The sequence below is a fragment of the Peromyscus californicus genome, unplaced genomic scaffold (genome assembly GCF_007827085.1).
Source record: "Peromyscus californicus insignis strain IS unplaced genomic scaffold, ASM782708v3 Scaffold_4__1_contigs__length_199733344, whole genome shotgun sequence".
NCBI classification, from domain to species: Eukaryota; Metazoa; Chordata; class Mammalia; order Rodentia; family Cricetidae; genus Peromyscus; species Peromyscus californicus.
Genome location: NW_026294562.1, coordinates 165,729,957 through 165,751,441, shown reverse-complemented (window position 1 = coordinate 165,751,441; position 21,485 = coordinate 165,729,957). Strand labels below are relative to the sequence as shown.

The 21,485-nt window shown below is 53.3% G+C and overlaps 1 protein-coding gene across 1 annotated transcript; it reads left to right on the top strand.

Annotated features, from left to right (window-relative positions):
• Nucleotides 1-258: 258 nt before the first annotated feature.
• Nucleotides 259-19,610, top strand: Ehd2 (EH domain containing 2). The gene is made up of 6 exons (XM_052763092.1): nucleotides 259-362; nucleotides 3,211-3,669; nucleotides 4,077-4,174; nucleotides 10,001-10,413; nucleotides 15,638-15,802; nucleotides 17,909-19,610. Exons 2-6 carry the CDS (start codon nucleotides 3,266-3,268, stop codon nucleotides 18,458-18,460), a joined length of 1,632 nt encoding a protein of 543 aa, XP_052619052.1. The 5' UTR covers nucleotides 259-362; nucleotides 3,211-3,265; the 3' UTR covers nucleotides 18,461-19,610.
• The last annotated feature ends 1,875 nt before the right edge of the window (nucleotides 19,611-21,485 follow it).

Sequence of the window (21,485 nt, the reverse complement as noted above, 5' to 3'; positions counted from 1 at the left end):
CTGGCTTCAAATGTACCATCCTCCTGCCTCGGTCTCACTAGTGTTGGGAAAATATAAGAATGCACCAGGATAAATGATTGGTATACCTGCTGCAGGTACTGTCTACTTGTTTACTAAGAGACAGACCGGGAGGGAGCCAAACACTGGAGGGCCCGGCACAGCTCGAACAAGTACTTAACACGTGCGAGCCTGTGCATGTCTTCACAGTGTCCGCCAGGTGGCGCTCTAGGTCAGATACGGGCTGGGACAGGGGCCCCCCGCCCGCCCTGCCCGGCGCTCCTCCCGCGCAGCCCCACCCGGCTCACTCTGCTGCGGACGGGACCGAGCTCAGACAGCTTGCCCTGCCCTCTCCGGGGTCCCTGGTGAGTGCTCCCTAAACCCCAGCCCTCAGCTCCCCCACCGCACTCCCCCGTAACAGTCTGTGTCCTGTCCTTCCCAGTCCCTCCCGGTTCCCACACTCTTCCTCCAGGACCCCCCAACTCCTCCATTCTCCCCGCGTTCCCCCAACCTCCTCAGATCTCCCCAGCCTTCCCCAGCCCCTTCTAGTCCTTCCACCTCCCGTCGCACCCCCTACCTCGCCCCCAGCTTCCCTCATTCCAGAAGACTGACTCCCGCTTGGAAGTGGCCTTCTACCCTCCACACCCATTTCTGCCCTCCTCGGTGTTTCTTGCCACCCAAGAGCCCTCTCCCGACTCACCAAGTGCATAGACCCCTTAGCCACCCCTAACGGTCCTTTCTGAGATGTTGCCTCCCTGTCTGGGACCCTCCCACGATCCGCCATCAGCGTCTATGTCACAGGTTCCTGCCTCTGTTACCTCTCCTACCCCTTTTTTTCTCCAATCCATTTTCTTTCTATCTTCCCTCTCTCTTTATGTCACTATGATTTTATGGGGCGTAATGTTTTGATTTGCAGGGCTTTTTTTTTTTTTTAATGCTTAGATTGACCCATTTTGGGGCCAGATGTAAGACGTAGGAGGCAGAGGCAGAGGCAGGCAGATCTCTGAATCTAAGGCAATCTGGTCTACATAGTTCCAGGTCAGCCAGAACTACACAATGAGAACCTTTTTTTTTTTTTTTTTAGAGAGTGGAGAGCTGGAGAGCTGGCTCATACTCACAGGTTAAGAGCAGTGGCTGCTCTTCCAGATGACCCAGGTTCCATCCCCAGTACCCACATGGCAGCTCACAACCATCTGTTACTCCGGTCTAAGGGATCCAACGCTCTCTTCTGGCCTCGAAGGGCACTCCATGCACATGGTACACAGACATACATACCTAGAAAACACTCATACACATAAAATAAATGAATTTTTTTTAAAAAAAAAAAAAGAAGGAAGAAAAAAGGGAAAACTATCTCATCTTTGGCTAGTGGGAGCCACTTTAGGCGGTGCTGCATCCCTGGTATTCTTTGAGCTGATCCAGACTGGATTGCTCCTTCACAGCCCCAGCCCTGGGACAGCTGTTTCTCCAGGGAGCACTCCATTCTTTCTGTGGGGAATGACATTTAGAGATTCCGATCTGACCAAAAGCTGGTTCTTGAGGTCACCAAATCTACTTCTGGAGTGAGGGAATAGACTGTTATTGACAGCCAGGAGAAGCATCACCCCAGAAGCCACAGTGACTAAAAGGCTCTTGAGGGTATTGAGGGTATACAGAGAACAATCTGGCTTCAGGGGTGCTCACTGCTGCAGGGTTGGTGATGACCTTTTTCTCTGACTGAGCTCTTGAGACCTAGGATGGGAAATAGGCTCTGAGGACCGACTGTCTAGACTCAAGTCCCAGCTGGAGGGCTTTCCAGCTCAGTGATCCTGTGCAAACTGTCGCTATCCTTCTGAGGCTCAATTTCCTCCTTAGAATGGTGTGAGTAGGAGTGAGGCTGTAGAGTGAGGAGCTGTAGAGTGCTTCCTTAGCGTGCTAGAAGCCTTGGGTTCTAACCCCAACTCTGGATGAAACTAGGCGTGCCGGTGTGTGTCTGCAATCTCAGTGCTAGGGAGTAGAGCCAGGAAGATCAGAGGTTCGAGATCATCCTCAGTGACATAGTTCAAGTTCATCATGAAATACACGAGACAGTCTCAAAAAGAAAAGACTTAAAATGGGGATAATGATAGAGCCACCTGATAGAGTCATCAAAATTAAGTGAGCTAGCACAGGGCTGAGAAGTGTGGCTCCGTGGTAGAGCTCCTCCTGCCTGGAACCCCCCCCCCCCCCAATAAAGGGCTGAGGGAGTGGCTCAGTGGTAGAGCCCCTGCCTAGCATCCCCAAGTGAGGGGCTGGGGGTGTGGCTCAGTGGTAGAACCTCTGCCTTGAATCCCCCAATGAGGGGCTGGGAGTGTGGCTCAGTGGTAGAGCCCCTGCCTAGAATCCCCCAGTGAGGAGCTCAGGTATGGCTTAGCAGTATTGTGCTTGTCTAGCATGCTCAAGGTCCTGAGTTCTGTTCTAGTACCACACCCTAAATATGAGCTGCATAATGTCTGGCTTATACTTTCTCATGTCCAAGGCTCCTCCTAACCTGGGTGCACCCAGATAGCCTCTAGGCTTCATTTCTCATCCCTCTGGTTTTGTGTGCCCACCAGACAATCTCAGCTCCCAGTGCCCAAGAGCCTGTCAAACCCCTGGGTCTTTGCACATGTTATCCTCTGCCTAAGACCTTTGTCTTGCCTGTCCTTCATGAAGAAGCCCCTGTGATCAGTTTCCCATGCCTGCCTTGATGCCTGGAATTTTGCTATCATTAACTGTTGGGTACCCAGGTCTTCAGCTGGAGGCTCTGGTTGGGTGGCAGTTGGCCTCTGTGGCTCTTTTCTTAGGCTCCTGCAGCATGGAGCGAGCCATTCCAGTGAAAATACGTCCAGTGATGGACATATGCAGTGATGATGAATGGATTTGGGAATGAGTTTCTTTGGATGTGGGTCTTTGGAGATAGGGTCTTTCTTACATGTGGCGGCCCAGGCCAGCTTGGAACTTGTGATTTTCCTGCCTCGGCTTCCCAAGGGCTGGCATTACAGATGTATTCGACCATATCCAGCGCAGGGATGCGTCCGCCCAACCTCCAGCAGTTCCTTCCTTTCCTTTGTTCTCTCTTTGGTTTTTCCGGCCCACTTCCCCTTCTTGAATCACCGCTGTTTTCATCTCCAGGCTAGCCCCTCTCCCTCTTCCCATCACTGGGTCCCCCGGCTCCTCCTCTCCTCTCCAGCCACGCCCCTCCTCTTTCTGCAGGTAAAGCTCTCCACGCCATAGTCTCCTTGGGTGCCCCGTAGGCATCGAAGTCGCCATGTTCAGCTGGCTGAAGAAGGGCGGGGCTCGGGGCCAGCCACCTGAGGCCATCCGCACTGTGACCTCGTCGCTCAAGGAGTTGTACCGCACGAAACTTTTGCCCCTGGAGGAACACTACCGCTTCGGGGCTTTCCATTCACCAGCCCTCGAAGATGCCGACTTCGACGGCAAACCCATGGTGCTGGTGGCTGGCCAGTACAGCACCGGCAAAACCAGCTTCATCCAGTACCTTCTGGAGCAGGAGGTCCCCGGCTCCCGTGTGGGTCCAGAGCCCACGACCGACTGCTTCGTGGCTGTCATGCACGGCGAGACAGAGGGCACCGTGCCGGGCAATGCTCTCGTTGTGGACCCGGAGAAGCCCTTCCGCAAGCTCAATCCTTTTGGAAATACTTTCCTCAACAGGTGTGGCAGCTGCCAGCCAGGAAGGGGAGAGGGCGGGCATCTTCTATCCCAGAATGCTTCTGTCCATCTCAGCTTTGACTGTCATCTTTCTGCCTACCTCTTTCCCTTCCTGTGTGTGCTACCTTTCCTATGGGAGCCTGGGTTCCAACTGTGCCTCGGCCGCTGAATGCTGGGCAGCCTCTCATATTCGTCTGGAGAATGAAGGTAACCCAGGGTTATAGCGGTGACTTGGGATATCCCCAGACACAGATCTGGTATTTTATAGATCCGATGATCCCTCTGAACTTCCTTCTTTCCAGGACTTCTGTCCTCTGCATCTGCCTCTCTCTTCGTGGCACCCTTAGTGTCCCTTCTCTTTCTGCCCGTCTTCACATTGACCCCTGACCTTCTGTCTCCGCGCCCCCCAGGTTTATGTGTGCCCAACTCCCCAACCAGGTCCTGGAGAGCATCAGCATCATCGACACACCGGGCATCCTGTCAGGTGCCAAACAGAGAGTGAGCCGCGGTGAGTGAGGAGGAAGCCCGGTGTGAGGGAGGAGGCTGGGCCTGGACCCCTGTGTCTTGGGGAGGAGGCTGGGGCCTGGACTCTACAGTGTACAGGAGGTGGGCTGGGCCTGTACCTCTAGGTTTAACAAAGGAGGCTGGGGTCTCCTTTGATGGTCCCTCCACAGGCAAATGGAGCTATAGGAGGCCGCCGCCCCTTCCATTGGTGCTGGCGGTGGGGCCGGGGAGGCACGGGGGTGGGGGTGGGGGGACACATGTGAGCAGGCTGGAGCCACATGTCTGGGCGGGCCGGGAGGATGGAAAAGGAGAGATGAAGAGGGACAGAGACTGGGGATGGGGGAACAGGAGGTGCTTAGAGAGTGCCAGGAAGAGACCGGGCCGGACAGGGAGGCCCTGGGCCCCATACTTGTTCCTCTGAGCTCCTGGCTTTGGAGGCTGGGCCACAGATGGAGCTGAGAGGGAGAATCTGGGTGGGGGCCAAGGCCGGGCCTGGAATTTATAAACAGCTGTGCAGGGGGAGCAGTGGGGGGTAAATTCCAGCAGGGCCTCCAGTGAGCCTGTCCCCTCCCACCCTACCCAGCCTCGTAGCCCCATTCCTACCCCCCCCTCCTCAACATCTCCCCCACCCCAGCATCTGGGCCCACAGCCTCTCCGTCTGTCCCCGCCACCCCCCCCCCCATCCCTAGGCCTCGGCCGGGGAATTGGGGCAAAGGAGGCAAGAGTGTGGGGCAGAGGGGACCCGAAGCCAGGCAGGAGGCGGGGCCGGGGCAGGGCTTTGGCTCCCCAAGTGCCAGTGCCCCTGGCCGCTGTCCAGCAGAGCAGCCCCGAGGGAGAAACAGGAGGCAGCTGCAGAAGCGGTCACAGTGCTCTGCCAGCTGGAGGTGGGGGGAGCCGGGGAGGGAGGAATTCCTGGTGGGCCTAGCCCATGGGCTGGGCCTCAATGATGGAGGGCGCCCAGGGCCCCAGCTTCCGTCGGAGATGAAGAGGGGTGGGGATGGGGAATCCCCTTCCTCTGGCCCTGGAGGCATCGGAGGTGGAGCCTGTCTGCCCAGGGGGACTTGGGGTGGGGAGAACTGGGTAAATCCTGGGGAAGTACTAGGTGATGGGTATGGGGGACGTTGTGTGTCCGTCTGTGTGATGGGGTGTGCTGACAGGTGCGGCATGGAGGCCACGACCCTGAAGTATGAATTGACAGAAATGTGTGGGTGGCTGGCTATGTGTGCTGTGTACCTCTAATTGTGACTAGTTGTGATTTTTATATGATTCTGAGGGAAGGTGTGGGGCAGAGGGGCCTAGAGGGATCTTGTAAGGGTGTTTTATTGCGGTGTTGGTGCCTTGCACATAGTAGACAAGCATGCCATGTCCCCAGACTCTTACTGGGGAATTCTAGGCCAGTGCTCTACCAGTGAGCTACATCGTCAGCTCTTGTGTGTGTGACTCTATACAGGTGTGTGTGTGTGTGTGTGTGTGTGTGTGTGTGTGTGTGTGTGTGTGTGTGTGTATGTGATTCTGTATTTATGTCTGTGTGGGTTATATTGTCCATTTTGAGAGGTGTATAATTACCAGAAAGAGCTTGTGTGGCAGGCCACATCTGTCATCCCAGCACTGGGAAAGCTGAGACAGGAGGATTGTGACCAGTTGGAGGCCAGCCTGGACTTTGCAGTAATGTCTCTGCCACACACTGTGTGTTCAGACAGACCTCCATGCTGAAGTGTGTACGGATTCCTGCCTCTGGGATGCTCTGTGATGCATGTTTGTGACTGTATGGTATGCAAATCTGTGCAGGTCCTCGACTCCAACACACAAGTATGTGTCTGGGAGCCTGGGTCTGGCTGCAGGAGGCTCTGATGTATCCAGCTGTTTGGTGGTGGGTGTGCACATGTGAGTGTGCATTGGCAGAGGTGTGGCTGCCATGTGGCTGGAGACGCTTGCCTGGTGTGACTGTTGCCTAGGGCGTCTCGCTGGCACACCTCCAGTCTGGACTCTGCTAATTTTCTCATTTCTTTGTTTTTTGACACAGAAGGGAACAGTTCCTTGAAACTGTAATGGCTTAAGCAAGCTGTCTTGTATCTCCATGCCTCAATTTCCCACCTGAAAATAGGGAGGAAACCATAGGAACTTCTGAGAAGGGATAAGTTTGCTTCATGGAGTAAATAGGTGCCTGGGTGATGGGTAACCAGGAGTGTTTTTCTTGGGTGAACATCCCGTCTCTCTGCCACGTCTCCATTCCCACACTGACTCAACCTCCCTCCGTCCCTCCCTCTCCCCTCCCTTTCTCCCCCCCACCCCCGCCCCAACCCCATGAGACAGACTTTCCAAATCCAGGCCAGAGTGTATGTAGATCTTAGGGAGGGAGGAGAGGCCCAGCTGCTGCCCCTGCAGTGACCTGGCCCTTCCTTCCCCAGAACAATGTTGCTACCCCTTCCCCTCCCATCAGCAAGGAGTAGTCTGCCTCCTGGACCCATGTTGGGGTGGGGGTAGGGGATGGACAGGCAGCTACAGCTACTGGGGCAAGTCCTGCCCTTCTGCCTCCTGCCTGCGTGGCTTCCGTGTCTCGGTTTCCTTAGCTGGAGGATGGCGTCATATATTGCCTGCCTACTGGCATTCTGTGGGATGAGTGAGTCTGTTCTACCCCTGTGCTCAAGTCAGGACATCAGTGATGGCCCCTTATCCTGCCAGCTGCTGGCTCTATATCTGCTCCTCCAGAAAGCCCACCTTGATCTACACTTAGGCCGGGTCAGGCACCCCCTCAGGGGTTCTCCACAGTTTCCAGGGCCCCCACATCCTAAACTGACCACTCTGGGCACAGGTTTGTCCCAAAACTGTAAGGGCAAAGTTGGGGTCACCTCAGCCTCCCCTCCTGCTGGGAGCAGGCAGGTGGAGATGAGTCCTGAGTTGTCCCATGTGTCTGGTGGCCCATGGCTAACATTTGTTGAACACTTACTCTGGCATCTTGTTTCTTCTCTAATAGTTTTCTAGGGGCCTTGTTGCTGAAGCTACTCTACCCCTTCATGGGCACAATGACACACGCCCATAGATGAGCTTTTCCCATGGATGAGCTCAATTGTCATCCTTTAGTTTCATGATTGTCTATGAGATAGAACCAATCATGATTTTTGTTTTTTTTTTTTTTAATTTTAGGGGATAGGCAAGTTCAGAAAGGTTAAGCTACTTGCCTAATATCACACAGTATACGGGGGCGGGGCAGGGATTCCTGATTGACAGGTCAGGGGTGGGTCTTACATTCTCAGCTCTCCTAAGCTTTGCTCATCAGTGAATGAATAAGTGAAGGAGTAAAGGTGAGAAGTACTGAAGGGCATGAATGAGAAAAGGGATGAGTGGATGAGTGAATGGATGGACACAAATTGTTGAACGTATAGGGTGGCAAGAACATAGCACTACTGGAGAGATGGCTCAGTGGTTAAGAGTGCAGATTGTGGGGTGGGGGATTTAGCTCAGTGGTAGAGCGCTTGCCTAGCAAGCACAAGGCCCTGGGTTCGATCCTCAGCTCCAAAAAAAAAAAAAAAAGAGTGCAAATTGTTCTTATAGAAGAACCAAATTCAGTCCCAGCACCCACACTGGACTGCTCACAACCACCCAGCACCCACACTGGACTGCTCACAACCACCCAGCACCCACACTGGACTGCTCACAACCACCCAGCACACACACTGGACTGTTCACAACCACCCAGCACCCACACTGGACTGCTCACAACCACCCAGCACACACACTGGACTGCTCACAACCACTTGTGACTTTAGTTCTAGGGGATCTGACACTTATGGCTTCCAGGGATACCTGCACTCAAGTGCACCCCTCTCTATCGCCCCCCCCCCCCCCGGCACATAGACACAAAGAGAGACAGACACAGACACACACAGAGAGACACACAGACAGGTAGACACAAAGACACATACACAGACACATGCAGAGACATACACAGACACACAGACGTACAGACACACACACAGAGATATACAGACACATAGACAGACACACACAGATACACATGAACACACACAGACATACACAAAAACACAGAGAGAGAGAGAGTCATACACAGACACACACACACACAGAGACATACACACACACAGAGACATAGACATACAAAGACACACACGCAGACACACAGATACACATACATAAACACACACGAAAATAGCCTTAGCAGTTTGATCTCTTGTCACTCAATTGATGGCACATCCAACAAGTCCCTGGGAAAGGTCCTAGGTGACAGGGGCGTGTCAAGTGCTGGGAGCAGGCTCATGAATACTAGGGGCCTCTTTGAGATCATTTTAGGATTTTTCTTTCAGACAAGGTCTCACTATGTAGCCCTGGCTGTCCTGAAACTCACTCTGTAGACGAGGCTGACCTCAAGCAGATATCCGCCTGCCTCTGATTCCTGAGTGCTGGGATTCAGGGTGTACCGCACCATCTCTGGCCACTTTAGGATCTTTGAAAATTATGTAGGTGCTGGAGGGATGGCTCTGTGGTTAGGAGTACCTGCTGCTCTTGCAGAAAACCCAAGTTTGTTTCTCAGCGCTCATGTCAGTGATGGCTCACAACTGTCTGTAATTCCAGCGGCGGGTGGTCTGCGTGACACTCTCTTCTGGCCTCTGCGGGTACCCTTACCCACATGCACACACACACATATATAAATGATAAAAATAAATATTTTAAGATGTCAATAAAAATTGTGTGTGTTATGTGTGCAAATGTGAATGTGTGCATGAATGCAGGTGCTCAAGGGGGCCAGAAGAGGACACTGGATCCCCTGGAACTGGAGTTAACAGGAGGGTGTAAGCTGCCTGCTGTGGGGGCTGGGTACCAACTGAACTGGGGGTCTTCTGGGTGAGCAGAGTGTTCTCTTAACTGCTGAACCATCGCTCCAGGCCCCAACTTTAGCATTTAAAAGTATTCTTTTTTTTTTTTTTTTTTTTAGGATTTATTTATTTATTATGTACCCAGTGTTCTGCCTGCTTGTATGCCTGACAGAAGAGGGCACCAGATCTCATTATAGATGGTTGTGAGCCACCGTGTGGGTGCTGGGAATTGAACTCAGGACCTCTGGAAGAGCAGTCAGTGCTCTTAACCTCTGAGCCATCTCTCCAGCCCTTAAGAGTATTCTTTACTACGTTTTATTTCTTGTGTGGGCGTGGGTGTAGGTGGGCACATGCCACAGCATATGAGTGGAAGTCGGAGGAAAACTGCAAGCCCACCTCAGGTTGTTGGGCTTGGTGGCCCCACCTTTTCACTCTGATCATCCTACAAGCCCCATACTTGGGAATTTTAACTGCCAATGAGTATATCCCTGTCGAAACAAATCCCTAATATCTGCCAAAGGAATGAATGAAAAAGCCAGTGATGTGGGAACCAGGAGGGGGGAAGGGAAAGAGGGAGGTGGTGAAGGGGGGGGGGGGGATGGGTTGCTTCATCCCAGGAAGCCAGATGGCTTGAGGTTCTGGGTCCTGAAAAGCGGCAGTTATGGGGCCCACGTAGAGGCTCTGAGATATTTGGAATACACAGGAATTACATAGTTAACGATCTGAATATTTGTGCCACCCAATATCAGTTCCAAAGAATGGATGCACCGGGCGGTGGTGGTGCACGCCTTTAATCCCAGCACTCGGGAGGCAGAGGCAGGCGGATCTCTGTGAGTTTGAGGCCAGCCTGGGCTACAGAGTGAGTTCCAGGACAGGCTCCAAAGCTACACAGAGAAACCCTGTCTGGAAAAACCAAAAAAAAAAAAGAATGGATGCTAATGACTGGGGTGTGGGAATATGACTTCTATTCCTGTGCTCCTCTCCTCTGCCTGCTCCAGGCTACGACTTCCCAGCTGTCTTGCGCTGGTTTGCCGAGCGTGTGGACCTCATCATCCTGCTCTTTGACGCCCACAAGCTGGAGATTTCCGATGAGTTCTCAGAGGCCATCGGTGCCTTGCGTGGCCACGAGGACAAGATCCGCGTGGTGCTCAACAAGGCGGACATGGTGGAGACGCAGCAGCTGATGCGTGTCTACGGGGCGCTCATGTGGGCGCTGGGCAAGGTGGTGGGCACGCCCGAGGTCCTGCGCGTCTACATCGGCTCCTTCTGGTCCCAGCCGCTCCTTGTGCCGGACAACAGGCGTCTCTTCGAGCTGGAGGAACAGGACCTCTTCCGTGATATCCAAGGTCTACCGCGCCACGCGGCTTTGCGCAAGCTCAACGACCTGGTGAAGAGGGCGCGGCTAGTGCGGGTGAGCAGGGCAGGCCGGCGGGCGGGAGGACTTGGGGAAGTGGAGGGACGGTTGAAAGGGAGATCAGGAGATGGGGAAGGAATCAGGAGGCTGCAGGAGGGCTGAAGGAGGCTGAGGAGGACTTGGGGGGACCGAGGAGAACTTCAGGAGGCTATGAAGGATTGATGGAGTCACAAGAGACCCAAGTTGGGGAGGCCTTGAAGATGATGGACAGACTTTCCTTTCTTCCCTGTTTGTGCAGCTAGCTAGGCACCAGCTAGTTCCCAGATTAGCTGATTCTCCTGATGGGCGGGGCTGGTGCAGCGTGCGGAAGGAAGGAGGGAGTCCTGTGCAGAAGGTCCCTTTTCCACCATTGCTCTGAGTTCACATGTTTCCCTCGCTGCCTCCATCCTATCTCTGGCCTCCTCTCCCTCCTCCATCCCACCGAGCAAAAGCTGAGTCCTCTCCGTGGCTGTCTTAGTTACTTTCCTGTAGCTGTGAAGAGACACCATAACTAAGGCAACTTACCAAAGAAACGTCATTGGTGCTCATGGTTCCAGAGGGTTCGAGTCCATGACCATCATGGTGGGGAGCCTCACAGCGGTCAGGCATGGTGCAGGAGCTATAGCTGAGAGCTTATGTCACACTGAGAGAGCAAACTGGGAATGGTGTGGCCTTTTTTGTTTTTTTTTTAATTGGTTTTTTCAAGACAGGGTTTCTCTGTGTAGCTTTGGAGCCTTTCCTGGAACTCACTCTGTAGCCCAGGCTGACCTCGAACTCACAGAGATCCAGCCTGCCTCTGCCTCCCGAGTGCTGGGATTAAAGGCGTGCGCCACCACCGCCCGGTGTGGCCTTTTTAAACCTCAAAGCTCACACCTAAATGGCATGCCTCCTCCAACAAGGCCACACCTCTTAATCCTTCCCAAAGAGTTCCATAAAGTGGGGACCAAGCATTCAAATATATCGAGTCTGTGAGAGTCATTCTCATTCAGTTGCTCACTCTTTCGCTCACTCCTTCCCCTACCTCCTCACCTCCCATTCATTCCCTTTCCCTCAGTCGCTGCACTTCTCACTGGCCACCTCAGTCCTGCCTCGGGGCCCTTGTACTCACTGTTGGCTCACTCACCTTTGTGAAGGCTCACTCAGCCTTCTCTTCCCACTGACTGTCCCTACGGCTCACTCAAATGTCACCTTCTCGGGAGGTGCCTCTCTTTTGATGAGCATGCCTACTCCAGATTTACCCCTTACCCTGTGATCACCTCCTGTGAGCCTGTCAGGGGCTTCCCTGTTTACTGCCTCCTCGACTCTGTACTCAAGCTCTGCAGAACCTGGCATCTTAGAGTTCCTTCACTGAGTGTCCCTAGCTCCTGGGTCTGAATTGCTCTGTAAATATTTATGGAATGAATGACTCTCGGCAGAACTTCAGCTTGAACAAAGTCACCTCTGTGCCTAGCCCTCTGCTGGGACATGCTGAGGATGCTCCGAGGTCTGAATGCCCCAAGACAGTCTTAGGACTCACTCTTTGCTTGGGGAGAAGACAGACCCATCCCACAGCGGTGATAGCCAAACAAGGTCCAGGCTCAGGGGTGGAGTCAGGAAGGGGAGTCAGGAAGGCTTCTGAGAGGAGAAGGCATCAGAGGGAATACGGCGAGACTGAGGACTGCCGATCCTCTGGGCTGCATCGAGGCTCCTGTGCTTTGTTTTAAGGGCACCAGGGAAACACGGGAAGGTTTGGAGCAGGATGGCAGGGTTGCACTCAAGCTGCCTTCTGGAGACCGGATTCGGGTCTAGGAAGGATCGAGGTGGGCTGGAGGACACAGCCTGTTTCAGGCCGAGCCTCAGAGAGGAAGAGGAGGGCAAGGGCTTTGCTGTCAGAGCCAGAGGTGGAATGGAGCATTCATAGGGGAGGCCGCCAGGGTGGAGGTGGGGCAGGAAACTGGGCCGGAGAAGAGGCCAAGAAGGTTCTAGGTGGTAGAGGCATCCAAGGTGTGGTTTAAAGGAGCTGGAGAGGAGTGAATCACCGCCTCCAGCCCCACCGCAGGAATCCTCTTTGGAAGGGAGCACTGGGTACCCAAGGCGTCTGTTCCCGGAGGCCAGGGCTGTCCTTCAGTCACTGTGGCCCCATCAGCCTCTTCCTTTCCCAATTCTTTTCTCTTGCTCATACCCTTTTCCTAGTCATCTCTCTCTTCCCACTTCTCCCTCTGTCTTCCTCAATACCCCCTGGCTCACCCTCACTCCTCCTTGGGAAGCAGAAGCCAAACCTGGGGCCCCGCGGCACAGGGACCAAGGGGCCGGGCCGGACACCTGGCGCCCTAGCCAGGCGGGAGGTGGCTCCGGAAACCCAGGACAAACCCCGGTGTCCGACCCGCTCCCCGGCCCAGCCCGCGCCTCCCTCTTATCTCTTCCTGCCACCTTCCCATGCTTCCTCTCTGGAAAAGCCATCAGCGATCCCGCCTGCCTCGGCGGGACCCGCCCCCAGCCGCGGTCCTCGCAGACCAGGCCCCTCCCCTTTGGGCCTCCCTAGAAGACCACTCCCCTGGAGTAGCAAACAAGCCACGCTTCTCCCATTGCCCGCCCTCGCAGGCAATACTTCTTCCTCCCGTTAGACGGTCCTCTACGCCACGCCCCTTGTCATTGACCCGCCCCAACAGACACAGCAAGCCACAATTGATCTGTCCAAACAGTTCACACACCCCTCCCCAATAGACCATCCTCGAGCCACGCCCCTCCTTATTTGACCTTTTAGGTCAAAAGCCTCTCCATTAACCTATTCTAGGAGGCCACACCTCCTCCTGACTGACCCATTCTCACTGGCTGCGTCCTGACACTCCTTCCCCACTGGCCCGCCCTGGCAGCCCCCCACCCACCTACCCCCCCACCTCCCACCCCCGTCCTTCCCAAGTGGCACTATGTCTCAAACCCTACTCTTCCCCGTTGGCCATCCATTTCAGCCCCTCGCCTCATTGCCTTTCCCGGCAAGCCCCGCTCTTCCTTACTGGCTTTCTCAGCTCAACCATGCACCTTCTCCTTTGGGTCTCCAGAACAAGCAGTGACTTTCATCCCGACCACACCCCTACTCTGATTGGCCTCTCAAAACTGTAGGCTATGCTTCCCTCTGGTCCTCCAAGTTCATGCTTAGCTCCCAGTGCCTCAGTGCCCAGGATCCTAGTCTTTAGGGTTTGCTCTGACCAAACTTCATTGTGGCATCCCACTTCGTGGCACATCCTCGCCCACACACCCTTCACAAATGACCCAGACACACTTGGTCCAGTCACCAATAACAGCACACATGACTTTAACTCTCCTTGAATACTCTCCTTCAGTGGCACAAGGCCGTTAAGGACTCTAAGAAAATGTACTCGATGTTAGCCAAAAGGGTAAGAAGCTGCTCATTAAGGGTTCTCCATAACCCACCCCCATATTTGTCCAAGGCAGGGTGTGGATGATTGCTCTGGCTCTGCACTTTGGTGGAAGTGTAAGCCGCTAGAGCATTCAGAATGCTGTGACACTTGTGGCTGAGATCTGGGAAGAGTTGATTCTTTTATTACTGTTGGGTTTTTTATTTGTTTGTTTTATTTTATTGTGTGTGAGCATGATATATGTGTGCATGCATTCACATGTCACGTTCTATATATTGAGGCCGGAGGACAACTTAGGTCAGTTCTCTCCTTCCACTATGTGGGTCCCAGGGACCCAACTAGGAGTTGGCAGCAAGTGCCTTTTACCCCTGCCCACCCATCTCGCCAGGCTTATTTTATCTCCATCTGAACGTGCATATTCAATGATGGGGCCGCCTGTAAACAGCAGGCATGCCTGCAGTCATCACTCTGCTGTCCTCATTTATTTTTCAATAACTTATGAGAATGTGGTTCAAAGGTTCTCAAGTTCAGTGGTTTATCCCACAATGATTTCCTGAGTGACACTGTGCACATTGTCCCAGGACTGGGGACAGAGGAAACAGACGAGGCCTGACCTGGCAGAGCTTGTAGTTTGATGGAGGGAAACAGAAGAGTCAGATAAAATAATGATGACTCCAGTTCATCTGTGAAGAACCCAGAAGGGCCTGGAGATAATCCGATGGCAAGTGATAAGGGCACTTGGTTTTCATGGTCAGTGGGGAGACTGGGACAGAGCTCCTGCTAGGGAGCGTGGTCATATACAAAGGCCCCGGGTGGGGGAGAAGGTTGGTGTGCTGGTCAGTGAAGAATGCTGGTGAGTAGTATATGGAGGGGCAAGACAGGAGAGCCTGTGGGTGAAGCTACAGAGGCCAGTCAGGGAGGGCAGTGGGGCTCTTCAGAATTACCGAGGGGGTGGCTGGAGAGATAGATGCTCAGTAGGTAAGAGCTCTGGGTGCTCTTCTAGAGGATCCAGGTTCGGTTCCCAGCGCCCACATGGCTGCTTACAACCATCTCTAACGCTAGTCCCAGTGGATCTGATGCCCTCTTCTGGCCTCTGTGGACACTGTTCAGACACAAAACATCCATACCCATTTAAAAGTCTGAAAATGCTAACAACAAATTGAGGTCTTTCTAACCTCAGCATTCAGGAGGTTGAGGCAGGAGGATGGCTAGTTTGAGTCCAACTGGACTACATAAGGATTCTTAAGAAACCAAAGTGTCCAGTTTCTGGCTTCCACGGGGTTGGGCAGAGCTTGGACATTGCTTTCCAGAGCTCGGCACAGCTAAGGGCAACTCATTCTCTGCTAAGCTCAAGTGCCTGGGAGGGCATCGGGCTGTGGAGCCGGGTAGGAATGTGACAGGAGACGGGCAAGTCCCAGCTCTGGGCTGGTATTTGGGTGAGGCCGGCTTGTAGGAGGTTCAAGCTGGGAGTGGCTGAGATGGCTTTTAGCAGAAAGGGGAGCTTAGGTTGAACCCCACTAGATAAGACAGTGGGGTTCACCTGCCTGTAACATGTTAGAAAAGGAGGTTCCAGCCCGGCATGGTGGCTTACAGCTGCAATCTCAGCATTGAAGAGGCTGAGGCAGGAGGATGGCTGTAAGTTTGAATCCAGCCTGGGGTACATATCAAAAACCCAAGAGAAGGTATGTGCATAGTGACTCACACTTGTCACCCCAGCACTCAGGAGGTGGAGGAGGCAGGGTCTTGTGTGACCGCAGGAGGACCAGGTGGTCACACAAGACCCTGCCTCAAAGAGAAAGGAGTGCAGATTCCCAGGCCCCGTTCAGCCCCAGTCTCCTGCTGGCGACGGTGCCGCCGTGGGCTCAGATGTCAATGCCCTTCTGCAGGTGCACGCTTACATCATCAGCTACCTGAAGAAAGAGATGCCCTCGGTGTTCGGGAAGGAGAACAAAAAGAAGCAGCTGATCCTCAAGCTGCCCGTTATCTTCGCGAAGATCCAGCTAGAGCACCACATCTCCCCTGGGGACTTCCCGGACTGCCAGAAGATGCAGGTGGGGGGCTGCTCCAGACAGGGTGGCAGGGTGCTGATGAGAGTCTCCTGTGGGTTCTGAGACAGAGCCTGGAGGGTTGGGTGACATTTTCATCCAGGGGAACCTGGCTTTGAGTTAGGGTAACAGAGAGGGGAGGAAGCCCATAATAATAGTTAACATGAAAGTTTCGTTCTTTCCCTTGAAGGCCCTAGAATATACTCGGGATGGAAGGGCAACTTGCTGCTTAGGGAGCCAGGGACCTACTATATTTCTCCTTCCATGCCTGCCCGTGGTATTAATGGCTGCGGGAACTCCAGTCACTGTGTCTGCATTCCAACCAGCAAGAAGAGGGGGGCTGAGCAATGGCTCAGAGCTTAAGAGCACTTAACTGCCCTTACAGGGGTCTTGGGTTCCTTTCCTTGCACCCACATGGCAGTTCACAACCATCTATAAATCCAGTTCTAGGGGATCCAATGCCCTCTTCCATGGGCACACATGTGGTACACATACTCACACACATAAAATAAAAATGAATGTTTTGTCACAAGAAGAGAGGAACTAGGCAAGGTCCTATACATGAGTAATCCTAGCAAGGTAGAGACGGGAGGATCAGGAACTCAAACCTTAGCAACAGAAAGAGTTCAAGGCCAGCCTGGACTACATATGACCCTATCTTTAAAAAGGGGAAGGGGCAGGTGAGTACAGCCTCTCTCATTAAGGACACTATATTTTACTTTGAAGGAAATGGTCCAAGTTGTGCTGCCCAACATGGTAACCACTGACCATATTTGAGCTGAGTTATAGTCAGGTATATTGACTCATGCTTATTGATCCTAGCACTGGGGTGAGGGGCAAAGGCAGGATGATCAGAAGAAGTTCAAGGCCAGCCTAAGTTACAGAGAGAGTTCTAGGCCAGCCTGAGCTGCCTAGTCAGACCTTGTCTCAAAAGAAGGAGGAGGGACTGGAGGGATGGCTAAGTGGTTAAGAATATGCACTGCTCTTTCAGAGGTCCCAGGTTCAATTCCCAGCACCCTACAAGGTGGCTCATAACCGTCTGTAACTCCAGTTCCAGGGGATACAATACCCTCTCTGGGCATCTGTGGACTCCTATATGCATGTGGTGCACATGAACTCATGCACACACACACACACACACACACACACACCAAAATAAAACTTTTTTTTTTTTTTTTTTTTTTTGAGTAGGGTCTCTCTGTGCAGCCCTGGCTGTCCTAGAACTCACTCTGTTGACCAGGCTGGTCCTGAACTCACAAAGGTCCACCTGCCTCTGCCTCCTGAATGCTGAGACTAAAGGTGTGCACTGCCACTGCCTAGCCAAAATAAATCTTTAAAAAAAAAGGAAGAAGGGACAAAGTTAGGACAATGGCTCACATCTGTAAACCCAGCAGTCCAGAGGTTGAGCCAGGGGCATTGCTGTGAGTTTAGGCCGGCATAAACTACATAGTGAGTCCCAGAGTAACCTAGACGACATTCAAGACCCTGTCTTGATAGGGAGACAGCAGCAGCCCCTTCCCATGTATAGACCTAGGATCACCAGTGGCTGAATACAGAGGCCTGGAGGTGTGCAGGGCAGGGCTGACTGGGTACAGGTCATGCCCACTAAGGCAGAGACTAGCCCCGACTACCTTGGTCCTAAGGAATCAATCACACTTGAAACTGTTAATTGGGCCTGTTGGTACAGACCTGTTGTCCCAGCTACTCTGGAAGCTGAGGCAAGAAGACATGTTGAAGGCCAGTGTTAGCACCTTCTAGAGACCATGTCTCAATAAAATAAGCAAAAGATCCTTGGTGGTCCATGCTTTTGATGACACCTGTAAACCAAAGGCAGGAAGATCAGAAGTTTTGAGGCCTTTCTTTCTTTTCTTTTCTTGTCTCTCACCCCCCCCCCCCCAAGGCAAGGTTTCTTTGTGTAGCCTTGGCTGTCCTGGTATTAGCTGTGTAGACCATGCTGGCCTCAAACTCACAGAGATCCGAGGCCATCCTTTCTTACACCGGCCGGGGACATGGCTCAGTGGTAGAGCCCCTGCCTAGAATCCTCCAGTGAGGGGCATAATAGCCTTGTGATGGTGCCCCCTGACTTCTGAGCTTCTCCATTCCTCCCTCCAGGAGCTGTTGATGGCACATGACTTCACCAAGTTCCACTCGCTGAAGCCGAAGCTGCTGGAGGCTCTGGATGAGATGCTGACACACGACATTGCCAAGCTTATGCCGCTGCTTCGGCAGGAGGAGCTGGAGAGTGTTGAGGCTGGCGTGCAGGGCGGTGCATTTGAGGGCACCCACATGGGCCCCTTCGTGGAGCGGGGCCCTGACGAAGCACTGGAGGATGGCGAGGAGGGCTCAGAAGACGATGGCGAGTGGGTGGTGACCAAGGACAAGTCCAAATACGACGAAATCTTCTACAACTTGGCGCCTGCCGACGGCAAGTTGAGCGGTTCCAAGGCCAAAACCTGGATGGTAGGCACCAAGCTTCCCAACTCCGTGCTGGGGCGGATCTGGAAGCTGAGCGACGTCGACCGAGATGGCATGCTGGATGATGAGGAGTTCGCCCTGGCCAGCCACCTCATCGAGGCCAAGCTCGAGGGTCACGGGCTGCCCACCAACCTGCCCCGCCGCCTGGTGCCGCCTTCCAAGCGACGCCAGAAGGGCTCTGCTGAATGAGACAGCAGGGATTGCTGGTCCTCCCTCCCACTTTGCCCTGCTGTGGCTCCCCAGCTCCAGTTGGCTACACGGCTACACGCAGATTCCTGCTCTGGCCCACTCACCCTGCCTGCCCACCTTGCCTGGCTGTAAGGACTTGAGGGGGGCTACTCCCCCCACACCAGACATTCAGTCAAAGCACTTATAGAGGACCAGGGGGAGTGACAAACCTTCTCTGTCCCGTCCTTCACATTTCCACTCTCACATACACATGGGCTTATCATACAGAAAAACACACAGGCATGCATCCATCATTCATATATAGCCTTTTTTTTCCTTTTATTTTTTGAAACAGTGTCTCAGATAGCCCAAGATACCCTTGAACTTCCTATGTAGCTGAGGATGGCCTGGATATTTCATCTCCCTGGTTTATGCAGTGCTGGGGTGTGAACCCAGGGCCTCCTGCATGCTAGGCTGAGCTATGTCCACAGCCCCATCCGGATATTTATTGAGCACTTACTGCATCCTGGGTCCTGGTGGAACTGACTCTCAGGAGTGTGGCATCTACACAGTCACACAAACACTGATACCAGCAACACCCTTTGTCCCTTTTTATAGGCAAGCAGCTACTTTCACTCAGCCATCTTAGGGCTCCCTACTCCACTGGGGGCTCCGAGGAGGACATCTGAGCTCCTCCTTCCTCATATGGACCCTTCTTTCTTTCACTTTCCTCCCCACAAATCCGGAATTCTGACCACACCCTTTTCACAAAGATTCTGCAGCAGATAGAAAAACCCCAACTTCCCGGCTCGAGGATGGCTCCCGTTCTTTGCCCAGTGCTCCTAGTACCCCCAGCATGTGCACGGGATTGGCGGGCCATAGTAGCCGCCTCTTTCCACCTTCAGGTCATATTTAATAAAGTCCCCACCAAAGACAGAGGCCCCAGGGGGTGACGGGCGCTTTACTGAAGCCCGGGTTTTCATGGATTTTCTGGGGAATTGGGAATTCTTGGTGCTATAGCCTTTCCTCCTCCCTAAAGGGATCCCCACGCCTTGTGTCTTCACCACCCCTGGTGATGGGGGCATCATGGAGAAGATGGGGGGGGGACAGCTGGAAGGGGTTGGGAACCCAGTGTCCCCCACAGGGCCAATAAAGCCAAGGCTGCTGCTTGTGTCGCTGTCAGGCTATCTTGGGGCAGGAGACCCCTAGGGAAGAGACGCATGGGGAAACATTCTGGCTCACAGGGGCGGCGCAGCCTGTGACTCAACACTGCACTGACTCAGTCTCGGGCTGGGGGCCAGCCCTGCATATTTTCCTAAGAAAAGTTACTCAGGGCCCTCCCCACCCCCGGGACATCCCTCCCTCTCGCCTCCCGCCGCGGGGCCTGGGAACCCAGTCCTGGGCGTGGACCTGTGCCAACTGCCAGTTTGGGTACAGCGCGCCCTTAGTCCCCAAAGCGCCCTCCAGCGCTCATTGACACGATGCGGATGCAGTAGAGCAGATCCTGTAGCCCAAACCACCGGGTCTTGGGGGAGGAGGGATTAGTGTCGGAGTGCACAGGACACACGCCCGGCCCACACCCACCGCGCCTGGGACACGCTGGCCTGGAGAGCCTCCCGCCCACGCAAGTCCCGCTCTGCGGCCAGGGACGCCCTCTGGCGTAATCACAAGGGAAGGTGGTCAGTGACTCAGTCCAGGTCATCACCTCAACACCCTGCGCAAGGATCGAGCTGAGTTCTGTGTGAGATCCTGGCGCGATGTATTCCCTCCCAGTGCCTTTTCCTTTAAGAGTCTGGTATAGTGGTCCTTTGTAATCCCAGTGCAGCGGCAGCAGGATTACGGTACGGGGTGGGGAAGAGTTGAATGGTGTGGCTGGGGCTGTAGCTCAATGTTAAGTTCCTGTACAGCCTGCACTGCACGGGGCTCTGGTTTCCACTCTCAGCACGACTGGGCGTTGGGGGGAGGAAGCAAAAAACTTTGTAGACCTCTTTGGTGGACTACCACTTATCAGGGGCCTCTGGAGGGTGGAGTGGGGGTGGAGGCAGCGGCAGTAGCTCGAACTCAGATGCTAGGCACCACCTTAAGCGCTTTACATGTATTAACTTTCATCTTCAGAACAGCATTATTACTCCTGTTTTACAGCTAAGAAAACTAAGGCATTGTATACTACCATGCCCAAGAGCAATGATTCTGAGTCTCCCTCCTAAGCCTGTGAATAATGCATGCAACTAACATTACCTGAATATCACATTCTGTGTGTCCAACTTAGACCTTCCTAAACGTCTTCAATTTTCAATATTCTAGGATTGGAACTTTAAATTTTCATTTATGTGTATGTATGTTTTCCCAAAGAGCTGAAGTTTCAGTCAGTTGTGAGCCATCATATGGGTCCTGGGAACTGAACTGGGGTCTTCTGGAAGAGCAGCCAGTGCTTTTAACAGCTGAATCATCTCTCCAGGCCACATATTCAGCTTCTTATATAAGTCTGGGGACTCAAATTCAGGTCCTCATTGATTGCCCAGAAAGCTCTTACCCATTGAGCCATCTCCCCAGCCCTTGTTTTTCATTTTGAGACAGTCTAAGTTACCGGAACTCATTCTACAGTACAGGATGGCCCATGAACATGTGATCCTCCTACCTTGGCACCTCTTGAGTAGGCAGGGTTAGAGTCATGAACAACACCACCCAGCTTTTTTTTTTTTTTTTTTTAATGTGTGTGTATGTAAGCAAATATGCCACAGCATGCCCTGTGAAGGTTGTGAACAACCTGCTTGCAGAAGTTGGCTCTTGGCTTCCATTGTATGGGTTCTGGGGATTAATCTCGGGTCATCAGGCTTGGTAGCAACAGCCTTTACCTACTAAGTCATCTTGGCCGTCCCATGCCCACATCTTCAATAAAAAAGTTGAAAAACTGACCCGGCTCCACCCCTATGGCATTACTGTTTGGGAAGGAGGGGTGTCCTTCCACGGATCAGTTGCCTCTGCTCTAGTGACTAACCCTTCACTCATGTCATACAAACAATCCTAATAGATCCAGTGTGTCACA

What these genes read in the sequence shown, in the direction of transcription:
- Ehd2 (XM_052763092.1), top strand. Translation starts at nt 3,266, where the DNA reads ATGTTCAGCTGGCTGAAGAAGGGCGGGGCTCGGGGCCAGCCACCTGAG. An exon ending in CAAACAGAGAGTGAGCCGCG is followed by an intron (nt 4,175 to 10,000) that starts GTGAGTGAGGAG and finishes TGCCTGCTCCAG; the next exon opens with GCTACGACTTCCCAGCTGTC. An exon ending in AGAGGGCGCGGCTAGTGCGG is followed by an intron (nt 10,414 to 15,637) that starts GTGAGCAGGGCA and finishes GCCCTTCTGCAG; the next exon opens with GTGCACGCTTACATCATCAG.